This window comes from Hippopotamus amphibius, chromosome 9 (assembly GCF_030028045.1).
Source record: "Hippopotamus amphibius kiboko isolate mHipAmp2 chromosome 9, mHipAmp2.hap2, whole genome shotgun sequence".
In the NCBI taxonomy this organism is placed as follows: Eukaryota; Metazoa; Chordata; class Mammalia; order Artiodactyla; family Hippopotamidae; genus Hippopotamus; species Hippopotamus amphibius.
This window is the reverse complement of record NC_080194.1, coordinates 102099089-102119284: the sequence shown is the minus strand read 5'-3', so window position 1 is coordinate 102119284 and position 20196 is coordinate 102099089. Positions and strand designations below refer to the sequence as shown.

Below are 20196 nucleotides of genomic sequence, written 5' to 3'. Positions count from 1 at the left end.
AAGATGTACAAGCATACTTAACAATGTAATGAGTGAGTAATCAGGTAAGTTTGTGGAAGTAGACCCACATCTGGTAGCTGTGTGTTGGGGATAGGAAGGAAGGTCATTTCTAATTTTGTATTATAGTGAGATATGAATAAACATTTTTAAAAATCTGTTTATGGAACTATGTTAAATGTTATCCCGTAAGAGCTAGCTACCAGAAAAACAAAAGCTGCTGAATTTTTTTTACTATTAGAATTGAGTATATTTGTTCCAAAATTCTCTTCCCCTGCCCTCTGTCATCTCTGCCGCTTACTCCTTCCCATGAAAGTGAAGGGCTAGGATTTAAGTCAGGTTCCTGGCTCCAGAATCCTTCCTCTGAAGTATCTTCTACTGCCTTCTAATGTTAAGACAAAGTAAAGCTTGTGTAATGTTTGGTTTCCTTTTTCCTAACTAGTATTATTTCCTTAAATACTTTTGTCTTATATAAAGAGACACTTGAACTTGCTTTTGCTTTACTAAATGCAAATATCCTATGATTTTCTTTTTAAAAATCTATTCACATTTCAACTCTAAATGTGGTGGAGGGAGGGGCACAGTGGGGAAACAGAATACAATAAGTAGGTTCTCATATCAAATACTTACCATTTACTCCAAAAATGTTCCCAATCCAGGTAACATTTTTGAGACAAAAAGGTATTTGAATATGAAATTATGCTTCAGAACAAAGATGTCTTATTAACAACTTCCTGTAGTTTAATGACCACTCTGTATTGTTCAGAGTTGATTTACAGTTTTTATTGTCTCAGATTGTCAGAATGCATTTGTTTGATTCATCAGGGTAATTTAAAACTATACTCAAATCAAATATCAAGAGAAAAAAGGCTAAATGGAGTAATTTTGAAAAATCAGGCCATCATGTTAATTAAAATAGGAGGTGAAGAACGAAGTAGTTACTGTCAACCTTTCAGAATATGTTCCAGATGTTATTCATATTCCAGACATGGCAGAATTGATCTTTCTTCCTGCTTGAGAAGAGTGAGAATAATCCTAGGACCAACTGCAAAAATCTTGCAGATTGGTAGCTTCTACTGCACTGGTTTTAAAGAATAACTTTTAACAGTAGATTTGCTCTATTTTGGTCTCGTCTTTGAGCGCCGTGGTTGCTGTTATTTGGTCTGACATCTCTTTCAGCATTCAGGGTGATTTTGAATATGATTAAGGATTTTTTTCTCTCGCATTCTTGTGACTGTCTTCTAACAGGCTATTTGATGCACGAGTTTCATAAGTTTTGGATTGAAGAGGACCCCATGGACATAATGGAATTTAATCGTGTGCGGGAGAAGTTCCGCAAGAGGATCATAAAGCAGCTACAGAACCCAGATATGGCACTGTGCCCACACTTCGCAGCCTCGGAAGGTTTAATCAACATGTAGTCACCCATGCTGGTGTTAACGGGTACCCCGGAATACTGCCTCGTCCTTGTGTTAGATCTCTGCCTAGGTCCCAGCTCACACACTGGATGCAACAGTGGTTGTATGCATGCCTGGTGGTACAGTGTTTTCATATCTTGGTCATAATTCCCAGATCCCCAGATACCACAGTTTCTGGAGTATCTATCGCCCAGCAACGGCTCATATTATGGCATCATTCAGTGTTACATCTTGCCTTGACACCCGGGATGGAGAGAGTTTTCTATTTTTTTAAATTGTTTTTCTCTCCCTCATAATTTAGCATTGAAGAATTGTATTTCTCTAGCTGTATTTTATATGTAAAAGATTTAGCAGAATCTTGTTCTGTTAAAGCATTTTAATTTATTGATACGTTTCATGACTACAGCTGCTAGCTCTTCAAGCCAGGTTCATGCTTGGACTTAATTCCAGTAAAGTATAAGACTTTAAAATAATACAAACAGACACATGATAAGACACATCATTCTTGCAAACACCACTGCATTTCATGAAAATGTAACGAGGCTTACAAGCAAATTTAGGTAGGTGCTGTTTTTGTTTGAAGTACCACAGGATTATATTGTAATTTACCCCCAGTTGTAACTGTAGCATAGTTATCTGGACATCAAATTATTTCATTCCCATAATTTTACTGGCTTGGATGCCTAAATATGTTTATGATGCTTGGAGCCTCAGAAAAGAAGTATGCATACTGCAAAAGCTGCAAAAGCTTTTTCACTGCCTGCCTCTTGCTGAACTCAAAGTTACACCCTAGCACTGTTCTGATCCAGGCAGCTTCGCTTGGGGCACTGAGTGCTGGCTGGTTTGTTGTCTATGTCAAGAGGTAATATTAAAAAACAATTTGCAAGAAAATGTGTTGCAAGAGAAGACCCTGAGCTATGTCATTCTGTAATATTTCTTGAAACTAATGACCTTGTCTTTTATCAGTGGAAGAAGTAAATTGTTTGGAAGAGGAACAAAATCAAATCATTTCAGAACTGCTTGTAATCACTTTAAAAATCATGATTTAGTTTAGAATTATCATTGTAGTCTGTTGAATAGTATTTACCATGGCATTTCATACCCATGGTATTTTATACCTTCTATCAATTTTAGTATTATTAGATGTTTGTGTAATCGCTTGCTTATTTAAGTGAATTTTGAGTACTGCTTAACTCAGTTATGAATAAATTACATGTCATTCTAATGTAGTGTATAGTGAATTTCATTTTAATATTTTTGTGCTGGTACAGCTTCTGAATATGCAAATACATGAGCAGGTAAAATGTCAAAGACAGACAACCTGGAGCTGAATATAAATACATCATTCAGAGTAACCAGGTGTGAATTACAGTGTGTCATGTCTGAGAGACAGCTTTTATTTAACTAATCTTGAGGCCTGCTGTTGCTTTAATGAAAGAATAAGATCTAAGTTTTTCTTTGCAATTTTCTCTGAAGCCTGATTTGTCTACTGCTAGACAGCTGATATAGAAAACTAAGATGCATGTTGTTTCCTGGTCCATTCTAGTTCCTCTGGGATTTTGCTATTCTTTCCCTTTCAGCTGTATGCCAGGTGACAGGATTTTGCATTGCATCTTTTATAGCCCTGTGCCCTTTCTTAGAATGGGGAAGGGTTAACACATGAGTCGTGACAAGAATATATATTCCATTTTAGAGCGAGAGTTTGTGAACCTGGTAAATGGCCTGTCTTGGGAGCCCTGAATTTCCACCCCAGCTGTAGCTGCTGCGTACGAAGACATCATTCCATGTTCATACAGCTTTTGTCAGCTACCTGTGTACATCATCTCTTCCTATCCGCTGTGGTCCTGTGTCACTGACATGGCTTGATGATATGTGGCATCTACACCAGCTCATGTCTCTTCTGTTCAGGTAGAGATAGTTGATGGTAACAAAGCTAGGAGCTTTCCCTCCCAGCTCCTTGAATGATTTCTTTCTGTTGTATCTTAACATGGCTGCACAGTTTTAGGATGAACAGACTCTGTCAGCTTCTTTTAGTTCTGAGTATTATTAGATTTCTCGTTCATACCTCTTTGTGGAAGATGCATCCTACCCTGTGATATGAAGTGAGGTGAGAAAAAAAAGAGGAGACGCTTTCAAGGCATTAAAAAAAGTGTGATGTGTGTGTGCTTTTCCCTTGGGCGTTTTTAGCTTGCTTATACTTACTCTGTTGAACAGGGGTCGACCACTTAAAATGTAAATTATGTAGCATGCCTCTACCAAGTTTTTCAAAACACTACTTGGTATGATAAAAACACATTCCAGTTTGTACTACAGAAAGAAAACTCTTTGAAGCACCCTTTCTGAAAATTGTGACTTCAACCAGACTTTCCTTCTCACAGTTCTTGTTATTGTACTGAAAAAAATATTTTTTGCTTGGTAACCCACCATCTTTTCTATTTGAAATGAAGCTTAAATATATACCAGACCTAAAAGATAGGTCTGGAAGATGTTCCAAACCAGGACACTTTTGAGAGAAAAAGAGTATGTTGTTAATAATTTCTTTTAGACAATAGGGTGAACTGGGACAGTTTGAGGAAACTGAGATATTAGATGACTAAAAGAGATAAAGAGACAGATCATCCACCCACCACTCAATTAGACATATGCAACCTAATTTCGTCACTTTCTAACCTCTGGCAGGAGAAATACACCATAGGGACACAGACATTTTCATATCCAGTATACTACCCAGAATCTTTTTTTTTTAATAAGTTTATTTATTTTTTGGCTGCGTTGGGTTTGCATTGCTGCATTCAGGCTTTCTCTAGTTGTGGAGAGCGGGGGCTACTCTTCGTTGCAGTGCGTGGGTTTCTCATTGCGGTGGCTTCTCTTGTTGTGGAACACGGGCTCTAGGCGCAGGCTTCAGTAGTTGCAGCAAGGATTAGGAAGAGAAAAAAGGGTGTGAGTGCTTCCCATTGTCCCAAGGCCACCAGGGCCCAATGTGCTCTGCCAGACACACTGCTGGTCTGGGTTCAGGTGGAGAACTCCCGCCCCTTACTGCTCTCCTTTCTTTGGGGGCAAACCTGAAAGCAGCCTTGACAGAGGGAATGATCTGATCAGTGCACTTTGTAGCCACTTAGTCTGGATCTGGTTGCCAGCTGCCCTGTCACTGTAGATTTTGGGGTCTATGGGATGTTACCTTGAGGAAGGAAATCTCTGGTCCTCAGGTAAGCTTCTCGAGAGCTTGGATGTAGCCCCTTCTCCTGGAAGAGGAAAAAGCCTTCAGGAGCAACTGGTTTGTCCCAGAAGCCCAGAGGGAGCTTGTGAGTTATTTTTTCCACATCTCCTCATATCACACCTATACACTTACATTCTAGATGTGTTACCTCTTCTGTGCCAAGTATGTAGCAATTACTGAGGAACAGGAACATCAACAGCCTCAAGCGGTATGAGACCAAGAGTGACATAATCCACTTTTGGTCAAGTTTTTACTATTTCTGCAGAGTACAGCAGGAAAACAAAAACTAGCAGGCAGAAGAACTATATGGCAGTGAATGTGCTGCTAGCCTCCTCAGGCCAATGACTTACCCTCTCTGACTTTGCTTTTACCTTCTGTAATGGGAAAATAATGCCAGCTCCCTTTCAGAGGATTATTGTAAGAGTAAAAATCAAATAAGCTAACATTAATTAAAGTTCTGGGGCTTCCTGGTGGTGCAGTGGTTAAGAATCTGCCTGCCAATGCAGGGGGCACGGGTTTGAGCCCTGGTCTGGGAAGATCCCACATGCTGTGGAGCAGCTAAGCCTGTGCGCCACAACTACTGAGCCTGTGCTGTAGAGCCCAGGAGCCACAACTAATGAGCCCATGTGCCACAGCTACTGAAGCCCACATGCCTAGAGCTCGTGCTTCACAACAAGAGAAGCCACAGCACTAAGCCCGAGCACCGCAACAGAGAGTAGCCCCTGCTCTCCACAGCTAGAGAAAGCCCATGAACAGCAACAAAGACCCAATGCAGCCAATAAATAAGTAAATAAATTTATTAAAAAAATAAAAATAAAGTGCTTGGGAAACTCCAAAGTACTAGTTAAATACATGTCTAGTTATGGTCAGCTTTTATCCACTAGGTTTTTGGCTGGGAGCTTACTCTAACAGAAAACTAAGCTATAAAATGTGTCCTTGTAGCCAGTGTCCCCCATTAATTTGGTTCAGCAAGCATTTATTAAGAACTTGTTTTTGTAACAGCATCATGCCAAGTCTGGGGATAAAGTGGAAAAGAATTTGGTACCCTTGGTGTCACGGCCCTTGCAGTCTACATCTGCCATGCTTCTTGAAGTCTGGTCTCTAGACCTCCAGCATGAGCACTGTTAGAAATGAATCACTGAAGCCCTCTGTCCAGACCTGCAGGGGAAGCACTGCTCTAGAGGATATTGATCTGGTCACTCTCCACTGAAACCTGACAAGGCTTAGTCTCAACTGGTCATTGTTTAAAAGTAAATCAGACACTTCCTTTGCTTTCCCTCAACTTACTTGGTCAATATACCTTGACCCTGTGCCCACCTCTAACAAAGGACTGCAGGTTTTGTTGTTGTCCACCCAGAGGCGCAAACAGGAGCTAGTCTGGAGAAGGTGGAGGGCTGTATGGACTGGCTGTTTGTGCCCTCCCAAATTCACGTGTTGAAATCCTACCCCCAAAGTGCTGGCATTAGGAGATGGGGCCTCTGGGGGTAAAACCCTCATGAATGGGATTAGAGCCCTTATAAGAAAAGACAAGAGAGAGCTTCCTTTCTCTCTCTCTCTCCATACCTTTTCCCTTTCTCTCTCATTCTCTGCCCTGTGAGGATACAGTAAGAAGATGGCTGTCTACAAGCCTAGAAGAATGTACTCACTGGACACCAAAGCTGCATCATGATCTTGGACTTTCCAACCTCCAGAGCTGTGACAAATAAATGTTTGTTATTTAAGCCACTCAGTCCATAAAATTTTTGTTATAGCAGCCCCCACAAACTGACATCAATACAGACACAGGTCCCGTGTGGATGGCCTTCCCTCCCACCCAAGTGCTTCTTGAGAAGCTTCCTACAGTAGCCAAAGCTGGTGCTGCCCCAGATGCACACTCCCACTGATGACCATTCTCAAAGGGTTTCCTTCTCCCAAGATGCCAGTCAGAGTGGCCAGCCTCCTGCATGCTGGAGAAAATAAATAAGTCTTCACTCACTAGCCAGGCTTTTCACCTCACTGAACAGAAACCACTTAGTTGCAGCTTGACAACTATCAGAGTAATTATTTCAAGTCTGAGCCTAGAACGAATCCAGGAGCTTGAAAGCACCAAGAGGATGACAATCCAAACAATGCAACTCTGCTGCTCCAGTGTTCCAACCCTATTTTAAGAGCACACCAAAACAGGATCGAGCCGTTCTTAAATAAACCAAAGACCCTAACACAAACTAACAACAATCTGAATCTTTTTATCTTTTTTTCATGATTTAAAATAAAGATAGTAAATTTAAATTAATTTAAAATACTAGTCAATTATAAGAACGCTGTTAAAATGTCCTCATGAAACTGCTAGTTTTGGAGTCACATTTGCACATAGCTAATTTCCTGGCTTTAGGTCCTTGCTTATACTTGCGTTCCTGTCTCTATTTAAATATGAAATGAATTAATGTGTGAATGTGCTACACAAATGTGAAGATCCATTTGAAATGCTGCTAACTTGCTGTGCACTTTTTTTATGGACTAATATGTTTTAATTACATTATTTTTTGTCCCCCCCCCCCAGCTTCTGAAAGCATTTTTTATTAAACTTCTTAAGATTTCATACCACATGCTATTGTAAGGAATAATATGGAAAGATCCCATATACCCTTCATCCATCTTCCCCCAATGATAATATCTTGTATAGCTGTGGTATAATGTCACAAACAGGAAATTGACATTGATATAATCCACTCAGATTTCACCAGTGTTACATGTACTAATTTGTGTGTATGTGTATGTGTGTTCAGTTTTGTGCAGTTTTATCCTGTGTAAACCTATGTGTAATCACCACCACAGTCAATGTTTGGGACACTTTGATCACCATAAGGATGCCTTGTGCAGCCCTTTTATAAACACGCCTACCTCCCCCAACCCTGCCCTTGTCCCTAAGCCCTGGCAACCACTAATCTGTTCTGCATCTCTATCATTTGGTCATTTCAAAAATATTTTATAGGACTTGCGTGGTGGCGCAGTGGTTAAGAATCCGCCTGCCAATGCAGGGGACACGGGTTTGAGCCCTGGTCCAGGAAGATCCCACATGCCGCAGAGCAACTAAGCCCATGGGCCACAACTACTGAGCCTGTGCTCTAGAGCCCGTGAGCCACAACTATTGAGCCTGTGTGCCACAGCTACTGAAGCCCATGTGCCTAGAGTCTGTGCTTCACAACAAGAGAAGCCACCACATTGAGGAGCCCGTACAACAAAAAGTAGCCCCCACTCACTGCAACTAGAGAAAGCCTGTGAACAGCAATGAAGACCCAACACAGCCAAAAAAAAAAAAACTTAAATAAATAAATAATAAAATAAATCTTTAAAAAATATTTTGTAACTGGAATCATACAGTATAGAAGCTTTCCCACAAGTTTTTCTGTGTGTTAACACTTTACTCCTTTTTTATTGCTGGGAGGTGTTCCATGGGATGAATATACCACAGTTTGTTTAACATTTATCCATTGAAGAATATTTGGGTTTTTTTTAGGTTTTGGCTGTTATGAATAAAGTTGCTCTGAATATTAGCATATATATTTTTATGTGGAATTAACTTTTCACAACTCTGGAATAAACGCCTAAGTGTTCAATGGCCGAGTCACATGCGGATGCATGTTTAGTTTTCTAATAATCAGCTAAGTTGTTTTCCAGGGGGGCTGTGCCATTTTACGTAAAAGAGAAGTAAGAATTTCTAAGTACAGCAAAGTGCTGGGTACTCCCCAATGTCTGACTGACCCATCTCTCATAGTAATTAAAACCCCTAATTTTGAGTGAGAGCACATGGCTTCCCAACTAAGAACTTGCATTTCCTGCCTTCTCTTCCAGCTAAGTGTGATCATTTGACACATTTTGGCAAATAGAACATAAGGGGGAGTGTTGTGAGAAGTTTCTAAGAATGTTCCATGAAAGAAATGCAGAATGTGCCTTCTGCTCCTTTCCTAGTTTCTAGTTGCTTCTGCTGCTATAAACCAGATGTAGTATTTGCCATCTTGGACCATAAATACAAGAGCTACATTGTAAGGATGTCAGTGGTGAGCTGAAAGTACTTTAAGTCCTGAGGACCTCAGCAGATTTACCAGCCTTAGACTGTCTTCCTCAGACTTTTACGTGAAAGCAAAACAAATTATCTTTCCGTTTCAGTTGGTTTAGCTGTTCTTTACTTAAGTCTCTATTATTTGCTGCTGGACAGAATTCTGACTACTACCAGGTGCCAAAGCACGGAGACACACATGACGCAGCCTGGGAACACCATTAGCTCAGCCCACCTTGGCACAGAGTACTCACTGGCTCCTAACTAGAAATGAGGCAGAAGCTGAGGACAAAGGCAGGGCTTGGTCATGAAGGGTGTGGTATACCAGGTGCTCCTACTCAGAAACACAGAACTCTCACTCAGAAGTTTCCCTAGCAGAGCTAAGAATGCCTACATGTCCAGATATGCTCTCTCACACACCACTGAAAGGGAGTCTTGACCTTGGCACTATGCTGGAGCTTTCCCTGAAGGTACGGCCTTCTGTGGCTCTGCCAGGCCACTCAGCCCTCCTGGCTTTTTTGCTGACTTGGCAGCTGATGCTGCAACTGTGGGTCATGCAGATGTTATGTTAGATAATCCAGAGCCCACCCCATCCCGGTCACCTGGTCCCTCTAGCAGAACTATTTGTAGTTACAGTCTCACAGAAGATGCTTAAGAAGACCACTAGATTTTTAGCTTTTCTTTTCTTTTCTTTTTTAATTTTATCAATAATAATTTCAGGCACTGAAGCAAAAATTCCAGACAGCACACCTTCTGCCAACACTTCACTACTCTTTGAATAATGGCACCATGAATATTTATGTCCTGTTATTATCACTGATGCAAAGAATGACAGTTTCAGCACAAGTAACCATATTTATTTCCATCTCACTGCTCAAACCTGAATATTCTATATTTTTTTCCTCCCACTCAGCTGTCATGTACCATGCTGCACCATGTACCTGCTGCAGACTTGCTTATGGTCCAGCTTTATAGGTGGAATACCCCCTCAAAAAAATGTCCATTTTCCTTTCCTGTGTAATCAGAGGGCTAGGGAACTGTGCATTCTTTCTTCCATTTATTAGCTAAAGGCCACTGGGGGCCTGCTATATGCCTGACATCATGCTCATCACCAGGACACAAAGATTAATAAGACATGCTCCTTGCCTGCAAGTCTAGTTGGAGGACAGACACGTAAACAGTCCATTACACTACAGGGAGGTGACTGGAATGGTTGGACTGTCCTGGGTGCTATGGGAGACAACACCCATGGGCAGAGTGTGCACAGAGGTGCCAAGATGAGCAGAGCACAAGATGGTTCAGCCTTGTCAGAGAGCAGAGAACACAGAATAAGAATGCCCTGAAAGGAGGCTGGAATCAAGATGGTGGAGTAGGAGGACGTGTGATCACTCCCTCTTGCAAGAGCACCAGAATTACAACTAACTGCCGAACAATCATCGACAGAAAGACACTGGAACTCACCAGAAAAAAACACCCCACATCCAGAGACAAAGGAGAAGCCGTGATGAAATGGTAGGAGGGGCACAATCGCATTAAAATCAAATCCCATAAATGCTGTGTGGGTGACTCACAAGCTGCAGAACAGTTATACTGCAGAAGTCCACCCACTAAAGTGAGGGTTCTGAGCCCCATCTCAGGCTTCCTAACCTGGGGGTACAGCAATGGGAAGAGGAATCCCCAGAGAATCAGACTTTGAAAGCCAGAGGGATTTGATGGCAGGACCTCCACAGGACTGTAGGAAACAGAGATTCCACTCTTGGAGGGCACACAAAAAAGTGTGCTCACCAGGACCCAGGGGGAAGGAGCAGTGACCCCATAGGAGACTGAAACAGACCTACCTGCTGGTGGTGGAGGGTGGCCGGCAGAGGTGGGGGGTAGCTGTGACTCACCAAAGAGACAGGGGCACTGGCATCAGGGGTTCTGGGAAGTACTTATTGGCGTGAGCCCTCCCAGAATCTGCCATTAGCCCCACCAAAGAGCCTGTAAGCTCCAGTGCTAGGTAGCCTCAGGCCAGGCAACCAACAAGGTGGGAACACAGCCCTACCCATTGGCAGACAAGCAGATTAAAGTGTCACTGAGCTCCACCCACCAAATCAGATTAAAGTCTTACTGAGCTCCACCTACCCAGGCCAACCCACCATCAGTCCCTCCCATTAGGAAGCACCCATGAGCCTCCTAGATAGCTTCCTCCACAAGCAGACTGACAGCATAATTAAGCAGTATCAGCAGTATTTCATCTTGTGGAACTGAAAACCACAGCCACAGAAAGACACAGAAAATGAAAAGGCAAAAGACTTTGTACCAGCTGAAGGGGCAAGATAAAACACCAGAAAGACAACTAAAGGAAGAGGAGATAGGCACTCTTCCAGAAAAAGAATTCAGAATAATGATGGTGAAGATGATCCAGGACTTTGAAAAAAGACTGGATGCAAAGATCAAAAAATTGCAAGAAAAGTTTACCAAAGACCTAGAAGAATTAAAGGACAAACAAATGGAGATATGCAACACAATAACAGAAATGAAAAATACACTAGAAGGAACCAATAGCAGATTAACTGAGGCAGAAGAGCGAGTAAGTGACCTGGAAGAAAGAATGGTGATAATCACTGATGCAGAAAAGAAGAAAAAAAGAATGAAAAGAACTGAAGACAGCCTAAGAGACCTCTGGGACAACGTTAAATGCACCAACATTCACATTATAGGGGTCCCAGAAGGAGAAGAGCGAGAGAAAGGACCCAAGAAAATATTGGAAGAGATTATAGTTGAAAACTTCCCTAACGTGGGAAAGGAAATAGATACCCAAGTCCAGGAAGCACAGAGAGTCCCAGGCAGGCTAAACCCAAGGAGAAACATGCCATGACATATATTAGTCAGATTGACAAAAAATAAAGACAGAGAAAAGTTATTAAAAGTAACAAGGGAAAAACGACAAATAACATACAAGGGAACTCCCATCAGGTTAACAGCTGATTTCTCAACAGAAACCCTGCAAGCCAGAAGGGAGTGCCATGATATATTTGAAGTGATGAAAGGGAAGAACCTACCACCAAGAATACCCTACCCAGCAAGGATCTCATTCAGATTCGATGGAGAAATCAAAAGCTTTACAGGCAAGCCACAGTTAAGAGAATTCAGCACCACCAAACCAGCCCTACAACAAATGCTAAAGGAACTTCTCTAAGCGGGAAACATAAGAGAAGAAAAGGAACTACAGAAACAAAAACAAAGCAATTAAAAAAGTGCTAATAGGAACATACATACTGATAATTACCTTGAATGCAAATGGACTAAATGCACCAACCAAAAGACACACACTGGCTGAATGGATACAAAAACAAGACCCATACATATGCTGTCTACAAGACACCCACTTCAGACCTAGGGACACATACAGACTGAAAGTGAGGGGACGGAAAAAGGTATTCCATGCAAATGGAAATCAAAAGAAAGCTGGAGTAGTGATACTCATATCAGAAAAAAGAGATTTTAAAATAAAAAATATTACAAGAGACAAGAAAGGACACTACATAAAGATCAAGGGATCAATCCAAGAAGAAGAGATAATTATAAATATCTATGCACCCAATATAGGAGCACCTCCATACATAAGGCAAATGCTAACAACTATGAAAGAGGAAATTGATGGTAACACAATCATAGTGGGGGACTTGAACACCCCACTTATGCCAATGGACAGATCATCCACACAGAAAATTAATAAGGAAATACAAGCTTTAAGTGACACAGTAAATCAGCTTGATTTAATAGATATCTATAGGACTTTACATCCAAAAACAGCAGATTACACATTCTTCTCAAGTGCACATGGAACATTCTCCAGGATAGATCACATTTTGGGTCATAAATCAAGCCTGGGTAAATTCAAGAAAATTGAAATCATATCAAGCATCTTTTCTGACCATGCTATGAGATTAGAAATCAATTACAGGAAAAAAACTGCAAAAAACACAAACACATGGAGGCTAAACAATATGCTACTAAATAAGCAACAGATCACTGAAGAAATCAAAAGAGGAAATCAAAAAATACCTAGAGACAAATGACAATGAAAACACAATGATCCAAAACCTATGGGATGCAGCAAAGGCAGTTCTAAGAGGGAAGTTTTTAGCAATACAATCCTACCTCAAGAAACAAGAAAAATCCCAAGTAAACAATCTAACCTTACACCTCAAGAAACTAGAGAAAGAAGAGCAAACAAAACCCAAAGTTAGTAGATGCAGAGAAATCATAAAGATCAGAGGAGAAATAAATGAAATAGAAAGAAAGAAAACAATAGCAAAAATCAGTAAAACGAAAAGCTGGTTCTTTGAGAAGATAAATAAAATCGATAAACCTCTAGCAAGATTCATCAAGAAAAAGAGGGAGAGGACTCAAATCAATAAAATTAGAAATGAAACAGGAGAAGTTACAATGGACACCGCAGAAATAAAAAGCACCATGAGAGATTACTACAAGCAAGTATATGCCAATAAAATGGACAACCTGGATGAAAATGGACAGATTCTTAGAAAGGTATAACCTTCCAAGACTGAATCAGGAAAACATAGAAAATATGAACAGACCAATCACAAGTCATGAAATTGAAACTGTGATTAAAAATCCCCCAGCAGATGAAAGTCCAGAACCAGATGGATTCACAGGTGAATTTTATCAAACATTTTGAGAAGAGCTAACACCCATCCTTCTCAAACTCTTCCAAAACATTGCAGAGGAAGGAACCCTCCCAAACTCATTTTATGAGGCCACCATCACCCTGATACCAAAACCAGACAAAGATACTACAAAAAAAGAAAAGCACAGACCAATATCACTGATGAATTTAGATGCAAAAATCCTCAACAAAATACTAGCCAACAGAATCCAACAACACATTGAAAGGATCATACACCATGATCAAGTGGGGTTTATTCCTGGAATGCAAGGATTCTTCAATATAAGAAAATCAATCAATGTGATATACCATATTAACACATTGAAGGATAAAAACCACAAGATCATCTCAATAGATGCAGAAAAAGCTTTTGAGAAAATTCAACACCCATTTATGATAAAAACTCTCTAGAAGGTAGGCATAGAGGGAACCTACCTCAACATAATAAAGGCCATATATGACAAACCCACAGCAAACATCATTCTCAGTGGTGAAAAACTGCAAGCATTCCCTCTAAGATCAGGAACGAGACAAGGATGTCCACTCTCACCACTACTATTCAATATAGTTTTGGAAGTCCTTGCCACAGCAATCAGAGAAGAAAACGGAATCCACACTGGAAAAGAAGGAGTAAAACTGTCACTGTTCACAGATGACATGATACTATACATAGAAAATCCTAAAGATGCCACCAGAAAACTACTTGAGCTGATCAATGAATTTGGGAAATTTACAGGATACAAAATTAACACACAGAAATCTCTTGTATTTCTATACACTAACAATGAAAGATCAGAAAGAGAAATTAAGGAAACAATCCCATTCACCATTGCAACAAAAAGAATAAAATACCTAGGAATAAACCTAACCAAGGAGGTAAAGGGCCTGTACTCAGAAAACTATAAGACACTAATGAAAGAAATCAAAGACAACACAAACAGATGGAGGGACATACCATATTCTTGGATTGGAAGAATCAACATTGTGAAAATGACTATACTACCCAAAAGAATCTACAAATTCAATGCAAGCCCTATCAAATTACCAATGTCCTTTTTACAGAACAAGAACAGGAAATTTTATGATTTGTATGGAAATGCAAAAGACTCTGAATAGCCAAAGCAATCTTGAGAAGGAAAGGTGGAGCTGGTGGAATCAGGCTTCCTGACTTCAGGCTATACTACAAGGCTACAGTGATCAAGACAATATGGTACTGGCACAAAAACAGAAATATAGATCAATGGAACGGGATAGAAAGCCCAGAGATAAACTATAGTCAACTAATCTATGACAAAGGAGGCAAGGATATACAATGGAGAAAAGGCAGCCTCTTCAATAAGTGGTGCTGGAAAAATTGGTGAGCTACATGTAAAAGAATGAAATTAGAACACTCTTTAACACCATACACAAAAATAAACTCAAAATGGATTAAAGACCTAAATGGAAGGCCAGACACTATAACCCTCCTAGAGGAAAACATAGGAAGAACACTCTTCAACGCAAATAACAGCAAGATCTTTTTTGATCCACCCCCTAGAGTAATGCAAATAAAAAGAAAAAAAATAAATGGGACCTAATGACTTCAAAGCTTCTGCACAGCAAAGGAAACTATAAGCAAGACGAAAAGACAACCCTCTGAATGGGAGAAAATATTTGCAAATGAATCAACAGGCAAAGGATTAATCTCCAAAATATATAAACAGTTCATCCAGCTCAATATCAGAAAAGCAAACAACCCAATCAAAAAATGGGCAGAAGACCTAAATAGGCATTTCTCCGACGAAGACATACAGATGGCCAAGAGGCACATGAGAAGCTGCTCAACATCACTAATTATTAGAGAAATGCAAATCAAAACTACAATGAGGTATCACCTCACACTGGTTAGAATGGGCATCATCAGAAACTCTACAAACAGTAAATGCTGGAGAGGATGTGGAGAAAAAGGAACCCTCTTGCACTGTTGGTGGGAATATAAATTGATATAGCCACTGAGGAGAACAGTATGGAGGTTCCTTGCAAAACTAAAAATAGTGCTACCCTATGACCCAGCAATCCCACTCCTGGGCTTATACCTAGAGAACACCATAATTCAAAAAGACACATGCATTCCAATGTTCATGGCAGCACTATTTACAATAGCCAGGACATGGAAGCAACCTAAATATCCATCACCAGATGAATGCATAAAAAAGATGTGGTACATATATACAATGGAATATTGCTCAGCTGTAAAAAGCAATGAAACTGAGACATTTGTAAAGACATGGATGGACCTAGAGCCTGTCATATGGAGTGAAGTGAGTCAGAAAGAGAAAAACAAATATCGTCTATTAACACATATGTGTGGACTATGGAAAAATGGTACAAATCAACAGGTTTGCAAGGCAGAAATAGAGACACAGATGTAGAGAATAAACATGTGGACACCAAGTGGGGAAAGCGGGGAGTGTTGGGGGGGGAATGAATTGGGAGATTGGGATACCAAATTGTACACTCTAAATATATGCAGTTTATTGTCTGTTAACTGTACCTCAATAAAAGTCCTTAAAAAAAAAAAGAATGCCCTTAAAGGTTTTCTTGAAGAGCTGGGACTCGAGGGTTATATGAAGGGTCAAAAGTAAGACAGCAAGATCGTTGGGAGGTTGGTAGAGCAGTTCAGGTAACAAGTTACGGGGTACCAAACTGGAATTGTAGGTGTAGCTATGTAGGAAAGGAAATAGAGTCAGAAACTATTTGAAAGATTAAATCAAAAGGAATTAGCACCTGGTTACAGGAGGAAAGTGTGCATTTGGAAGGGCTGCAATAGGTATATCACGGTGTGATAGAAGGAAAAGAAGGAACCAATAACAGAAATATTCCTAGACTTTGAAAATTTCATATATTTTAAATATGGAATCTTCCCATCCAGGTTTTTGTTGTCTCTTTTCAAATATTCAAATCTTCTGGTACCTCAATAATGTTCTGTCATTTCCTTTGTCTAGGTCTCACTTATTTCTTACTAGATTTATACCTATGGATTTGCTTTTTATTTCCCTGTTGGTATTGTAAATGGGCTTCTTCTTTTGCATCATATTTTCTCATTGTTTGCATCAGTTTAAGATTCATTTGGTTGCGTAAACAAACAGAACCTAGTTAAACTTAAACGCTTTTGCACAGCAAAGGAAACCACTGATGAAACACAAAGACAACCAGCCCTAGCTATCTGCCAGTTGGCAACAGACACATGAATAAGCCCAGCCAAGATTAGCCAGATGTAGATTCATGAGTAATAGTAAATGATGTTGGTTTAAGCCACTAAATTTTGTGATGGTTTATAATGTAGCAATAGGTATCTGAAAGAAACATTCTCTATTTGTGCCTAGTAATATGATTATCAAAGTTAACAAAGGCAACAAAGTCCAGGATACTAATAGGCTACTCTGAGTGGTAAGGAAGACAGCAGGAAAGAGATGGATGCTTGGCTGCTGTCTGAATCGGTTGCCACAACGGGCATTCTGGCAGCCTTAGGTCTTAGAAGAGCAAGGCCAATAGGTGCTAAAAGGTAGAAGTAAGTTGCAAAAAAAAAGGCTGTTGGCAAATCAACCTACAGGTTTCCATTCACACATTTTTTTTAAATTTTTTTATTGGACTATAGTTGATTTACAATGTTGTGTTAGTTTCTGCTGTACAGCAAAATGATCCAGTTATACATAGACATATACCCACTCTTTTTTAGATTCTGTTCACATATAGGTCATTACAGAGTATTGAATAGAATTCCCTGTGCTACATAGTGCATTCTTATTAATCTTATTTTATTTTATTTTATTTTATTTTATTTTATTTTATTTTAAAGCTCTTTTTTGAATATAATTGCTTTACATTGTTGTGCCAGTTTTTGCTGTACAACAAAGTGAATCAACTCTATTTATACATATATCCTCATGTCCTCCCTATCCCACCCCTCTAGGTCATCACCAATCATAGAGTTCATCTCCCTGTGTTATGCAGCAGCTTCCTACTAGCTATCTATTTTACATTTGGTAGTGTATATATGTCAATGATACTATCTCACTTCATCCCAGCTTCCCCTTCGCACCCCCCACCCCAGGTCCTCAAGTCTGTTCTCTACATCTGCTTCTTTATTCTTGCCCTGTCATTAGGTTCATCAGTACCCTTTTTTTAGATTCCATATATATGAGTTAGCAAACGGTATTTGTTTTTCTCTTTCTGACTTACTTCACTCTGTATAACAAACTCTAGGTCCATCCACCTCACTACAAATAGCTCAATTTCATTCCTTTTTATGGCTGAGTAATATTCCATTGTATATATGTGCCACATCTTCTTTATCCATTCATCTGTTGATGGGCATTTAGGTTGCTTCCATGACCTGGCTATTGTAAATAGTGCTTCAATGAACATTGTGGTACATGTTTCTTCTTGGATTATGGTTTTCTCAAGGTATATGCCCGGGAGTAGGATTGCTGGGTCATGTGGTAGTTCCATTTTTAGTTTTTTAAGGAACCTCCATACTGTTTTCCATAGTGGTTGTAATACCAATTTACATTCCATTTTCTCCTCACCCTCTCCAGCATTTATTGATTCTAGATTTTTTGATGTTGGCCATTCTGACTGGTGTGAGGTGATACCTCATTGTGGCTTTGAATTACATTTCTCTAATAATTGGTGATGTTGAGCATCTTTTCATGTGTTTGTTAGTCATCTGCCTGTCTTCTTTGGAGAAATGTCTATTTAGGTCTTCTGCCCATTTTTGGATTGGGTTATTTGCTTTTTTGGTATTAAGCTGCATGAGCTCCCATTCACGCATTTATTGAAATACTATTAGGTAGTATAGTGGCCTAGGCCCTGAGGCAAAAGGAGCTGAGGAGAGAAGACTCCTTTTACTGATGACATGAGCAGAGCATAAGGCTCTCATGATATGATTAAATGCACACTGGCAAGATGCAGGAGCACAGGAGGGTAGAAACAGGTAAAGGGAGACACACTGGGGTGTAGGAAAACTAAAAGAGAGAAACTGAGCCAGATTTGGGACCAATAAGATGCCCAGAAATTTAGAAGCTCAGACAGTTTACTATAGGATGTGACAGTGCAAACCATTAAAAAACAAACAACCAAAAAAAACAAACAAAAACATACAAAAACTGAAAAACATTGTTTCATTGGCTGGAATGGAAAAGCTGAGAGTTATCAGGAGATGTGAGTTTTGTTTCTGCTTGACCTTGTCTAAGTCACAGAACATCTTTATATCTTAGTTTCCTCATCTACAAAATGAAGAATTAGGTAATCTCTAACATTTCCACCTTTTCTAAAACTTTCCAACTCTTTTTATGAAAGAAGAATCCAACTATAAAACAGAAACTATAACTTCTGGAATATTTCATCTTTGAAATATTCAAGAATTTTGGTCCAAGAATTAGCTCTTCACCAGGAAGCTGAAAGGGAAAAAGCCAGCAAACTGTCATCTCAAAGACTAGGATGAGGGTTATATACACATTAGGCTTTTCATTAGGGTGAAAAGGAATTATCTTTTGGCTATTATCTTTTTTTCAAAAATGTTTCAAATTTCCTAAGAATAATGAGGCCTCTGTCTACTTTTTTTGACAGTGTGAAAATGATCAAATGTCTCTCTCTCATTGGAACACAAATCCTCAGTTTCAAATACCTCAATGTTTGATGATGTGGGGAACGGAACCTCAGTATCAACTCTTACTGCTCTCAATATGTGACAAGGTCATTGTTTAGCTTCCAACACCCAGCTGCATTCTAAAAGTACCCCGATTTTCTTGTGGGGAAATAACTCTCCTCCACTGTGTAGTCTTGGTAAAAGGAAAATTCTTGGAAACAATTTCCTATACTTGAAGGTGAAGGGCTCAGCTCCTCCTTACCCCTGGCCTTGGGTATGGGAGCAGGAGTGGTGTACACTACTGAGCTTGGCCAATAAGACATTTTCTGAGAACTCTGAATGTAAGCTAGCTGGGAGAGGGCTGGGTGTTATTCTTCCTAGGTGTTGCTCACCAAATGGTCCCTTCCCCAGGGGGCCTATTGAGGTTTCCATGGGTTCTCACGGATTCTACATGTCACCAAGCCTGGTCTTTCAGCATCTGTGTGAGTCCCCTGACTTCCTGCAAACAAAGTCCCTTTAGCTTAAGCTATTCTGCGTCTGTTTCTAGCATAGGTAACTGAGAATCCTGACTGATACAATGATACTTCAGCAGAGCCAGTCTTATATATGTCAAAGCGTTATGCTGTCTCATACTTCTTGCCCTTCTATATACAGTACTATTTCCTCTGAATCATGTGCCCTTCATCCTTTAATAATAATTCATAATTTTTTTTTTTTTTTTTACTTTTTATGGAGACCTTATGGGGTAGCAGTTAAAAACAAAGTTTAAACTTCCAGTTTACCCACTTGTGAACAAACAATGTAACAAGCTAGCTGATTAACACTTTTGGCTTCAGTTTCTTCATTGATAAAATGATTGTAATAGAAGCATCCACATCCTATGATTATCATGAGGATTCAATGAGTTATATTGCCTGAGAAGTTCAACAATATATTGAATAAAAATAATGTCCAGCATCTGGTAAATGCTATATAATTCTTCGCTATTGTCACTTTATAAACAATTGTTTATGCCTTTCACCATTTGTCAAATAAGTACAATCATTCGCATTTTATATATAAGGAAACTGAGGCTTAAAGAAGTTAAAAGCTTGCATTGGGTCCCACATCTAAGAAGTAATAATAGCAGAGTCAATGGCAGTGTCTGTGTCTCACTAACTTTTACTGCCTGCTCAACTCAGGTTTTATCTCCTCCAAAAAGTCTTGAAACCCCACATCTGGTTT

The 20196-nt window shown here is 39.7% G+C and overlaps 1 protein-coding gene across 14 annotated transcripts in view; it reads left to right on the top strand.

Moving 5' to 3' along the window:
• The window catches only part of ELMOD1 (ELMO domain containing 1), a 97662-nt gene extending 95220 nt beyond the window's left edge, over nucleotides 1-2442 (top strand). For 12 of the 14 annotated variants that reach the window (XM_057747444.1, XM_057747433.1, XM_057747442.1 and 9 more), the window contains one exon: nucleotides 1246-2442. In XM_057747444.1, the coding sequence (XP_057603427.1) occupies nucleotides 1246-1418 (173 nt within the window). In that variant the 3' untranslated portion in view covers nucleotides 1419-2442. The remainder of the gene's footprint in view (nucleotides 1-1245) is intronic. The other 2 variants (XR_009055354.1, XR_009055355.1) reach the window with 1 other exon arrangement.
• Nucleotides 2443-20196: the final 17754 nt, after the last annotated feature.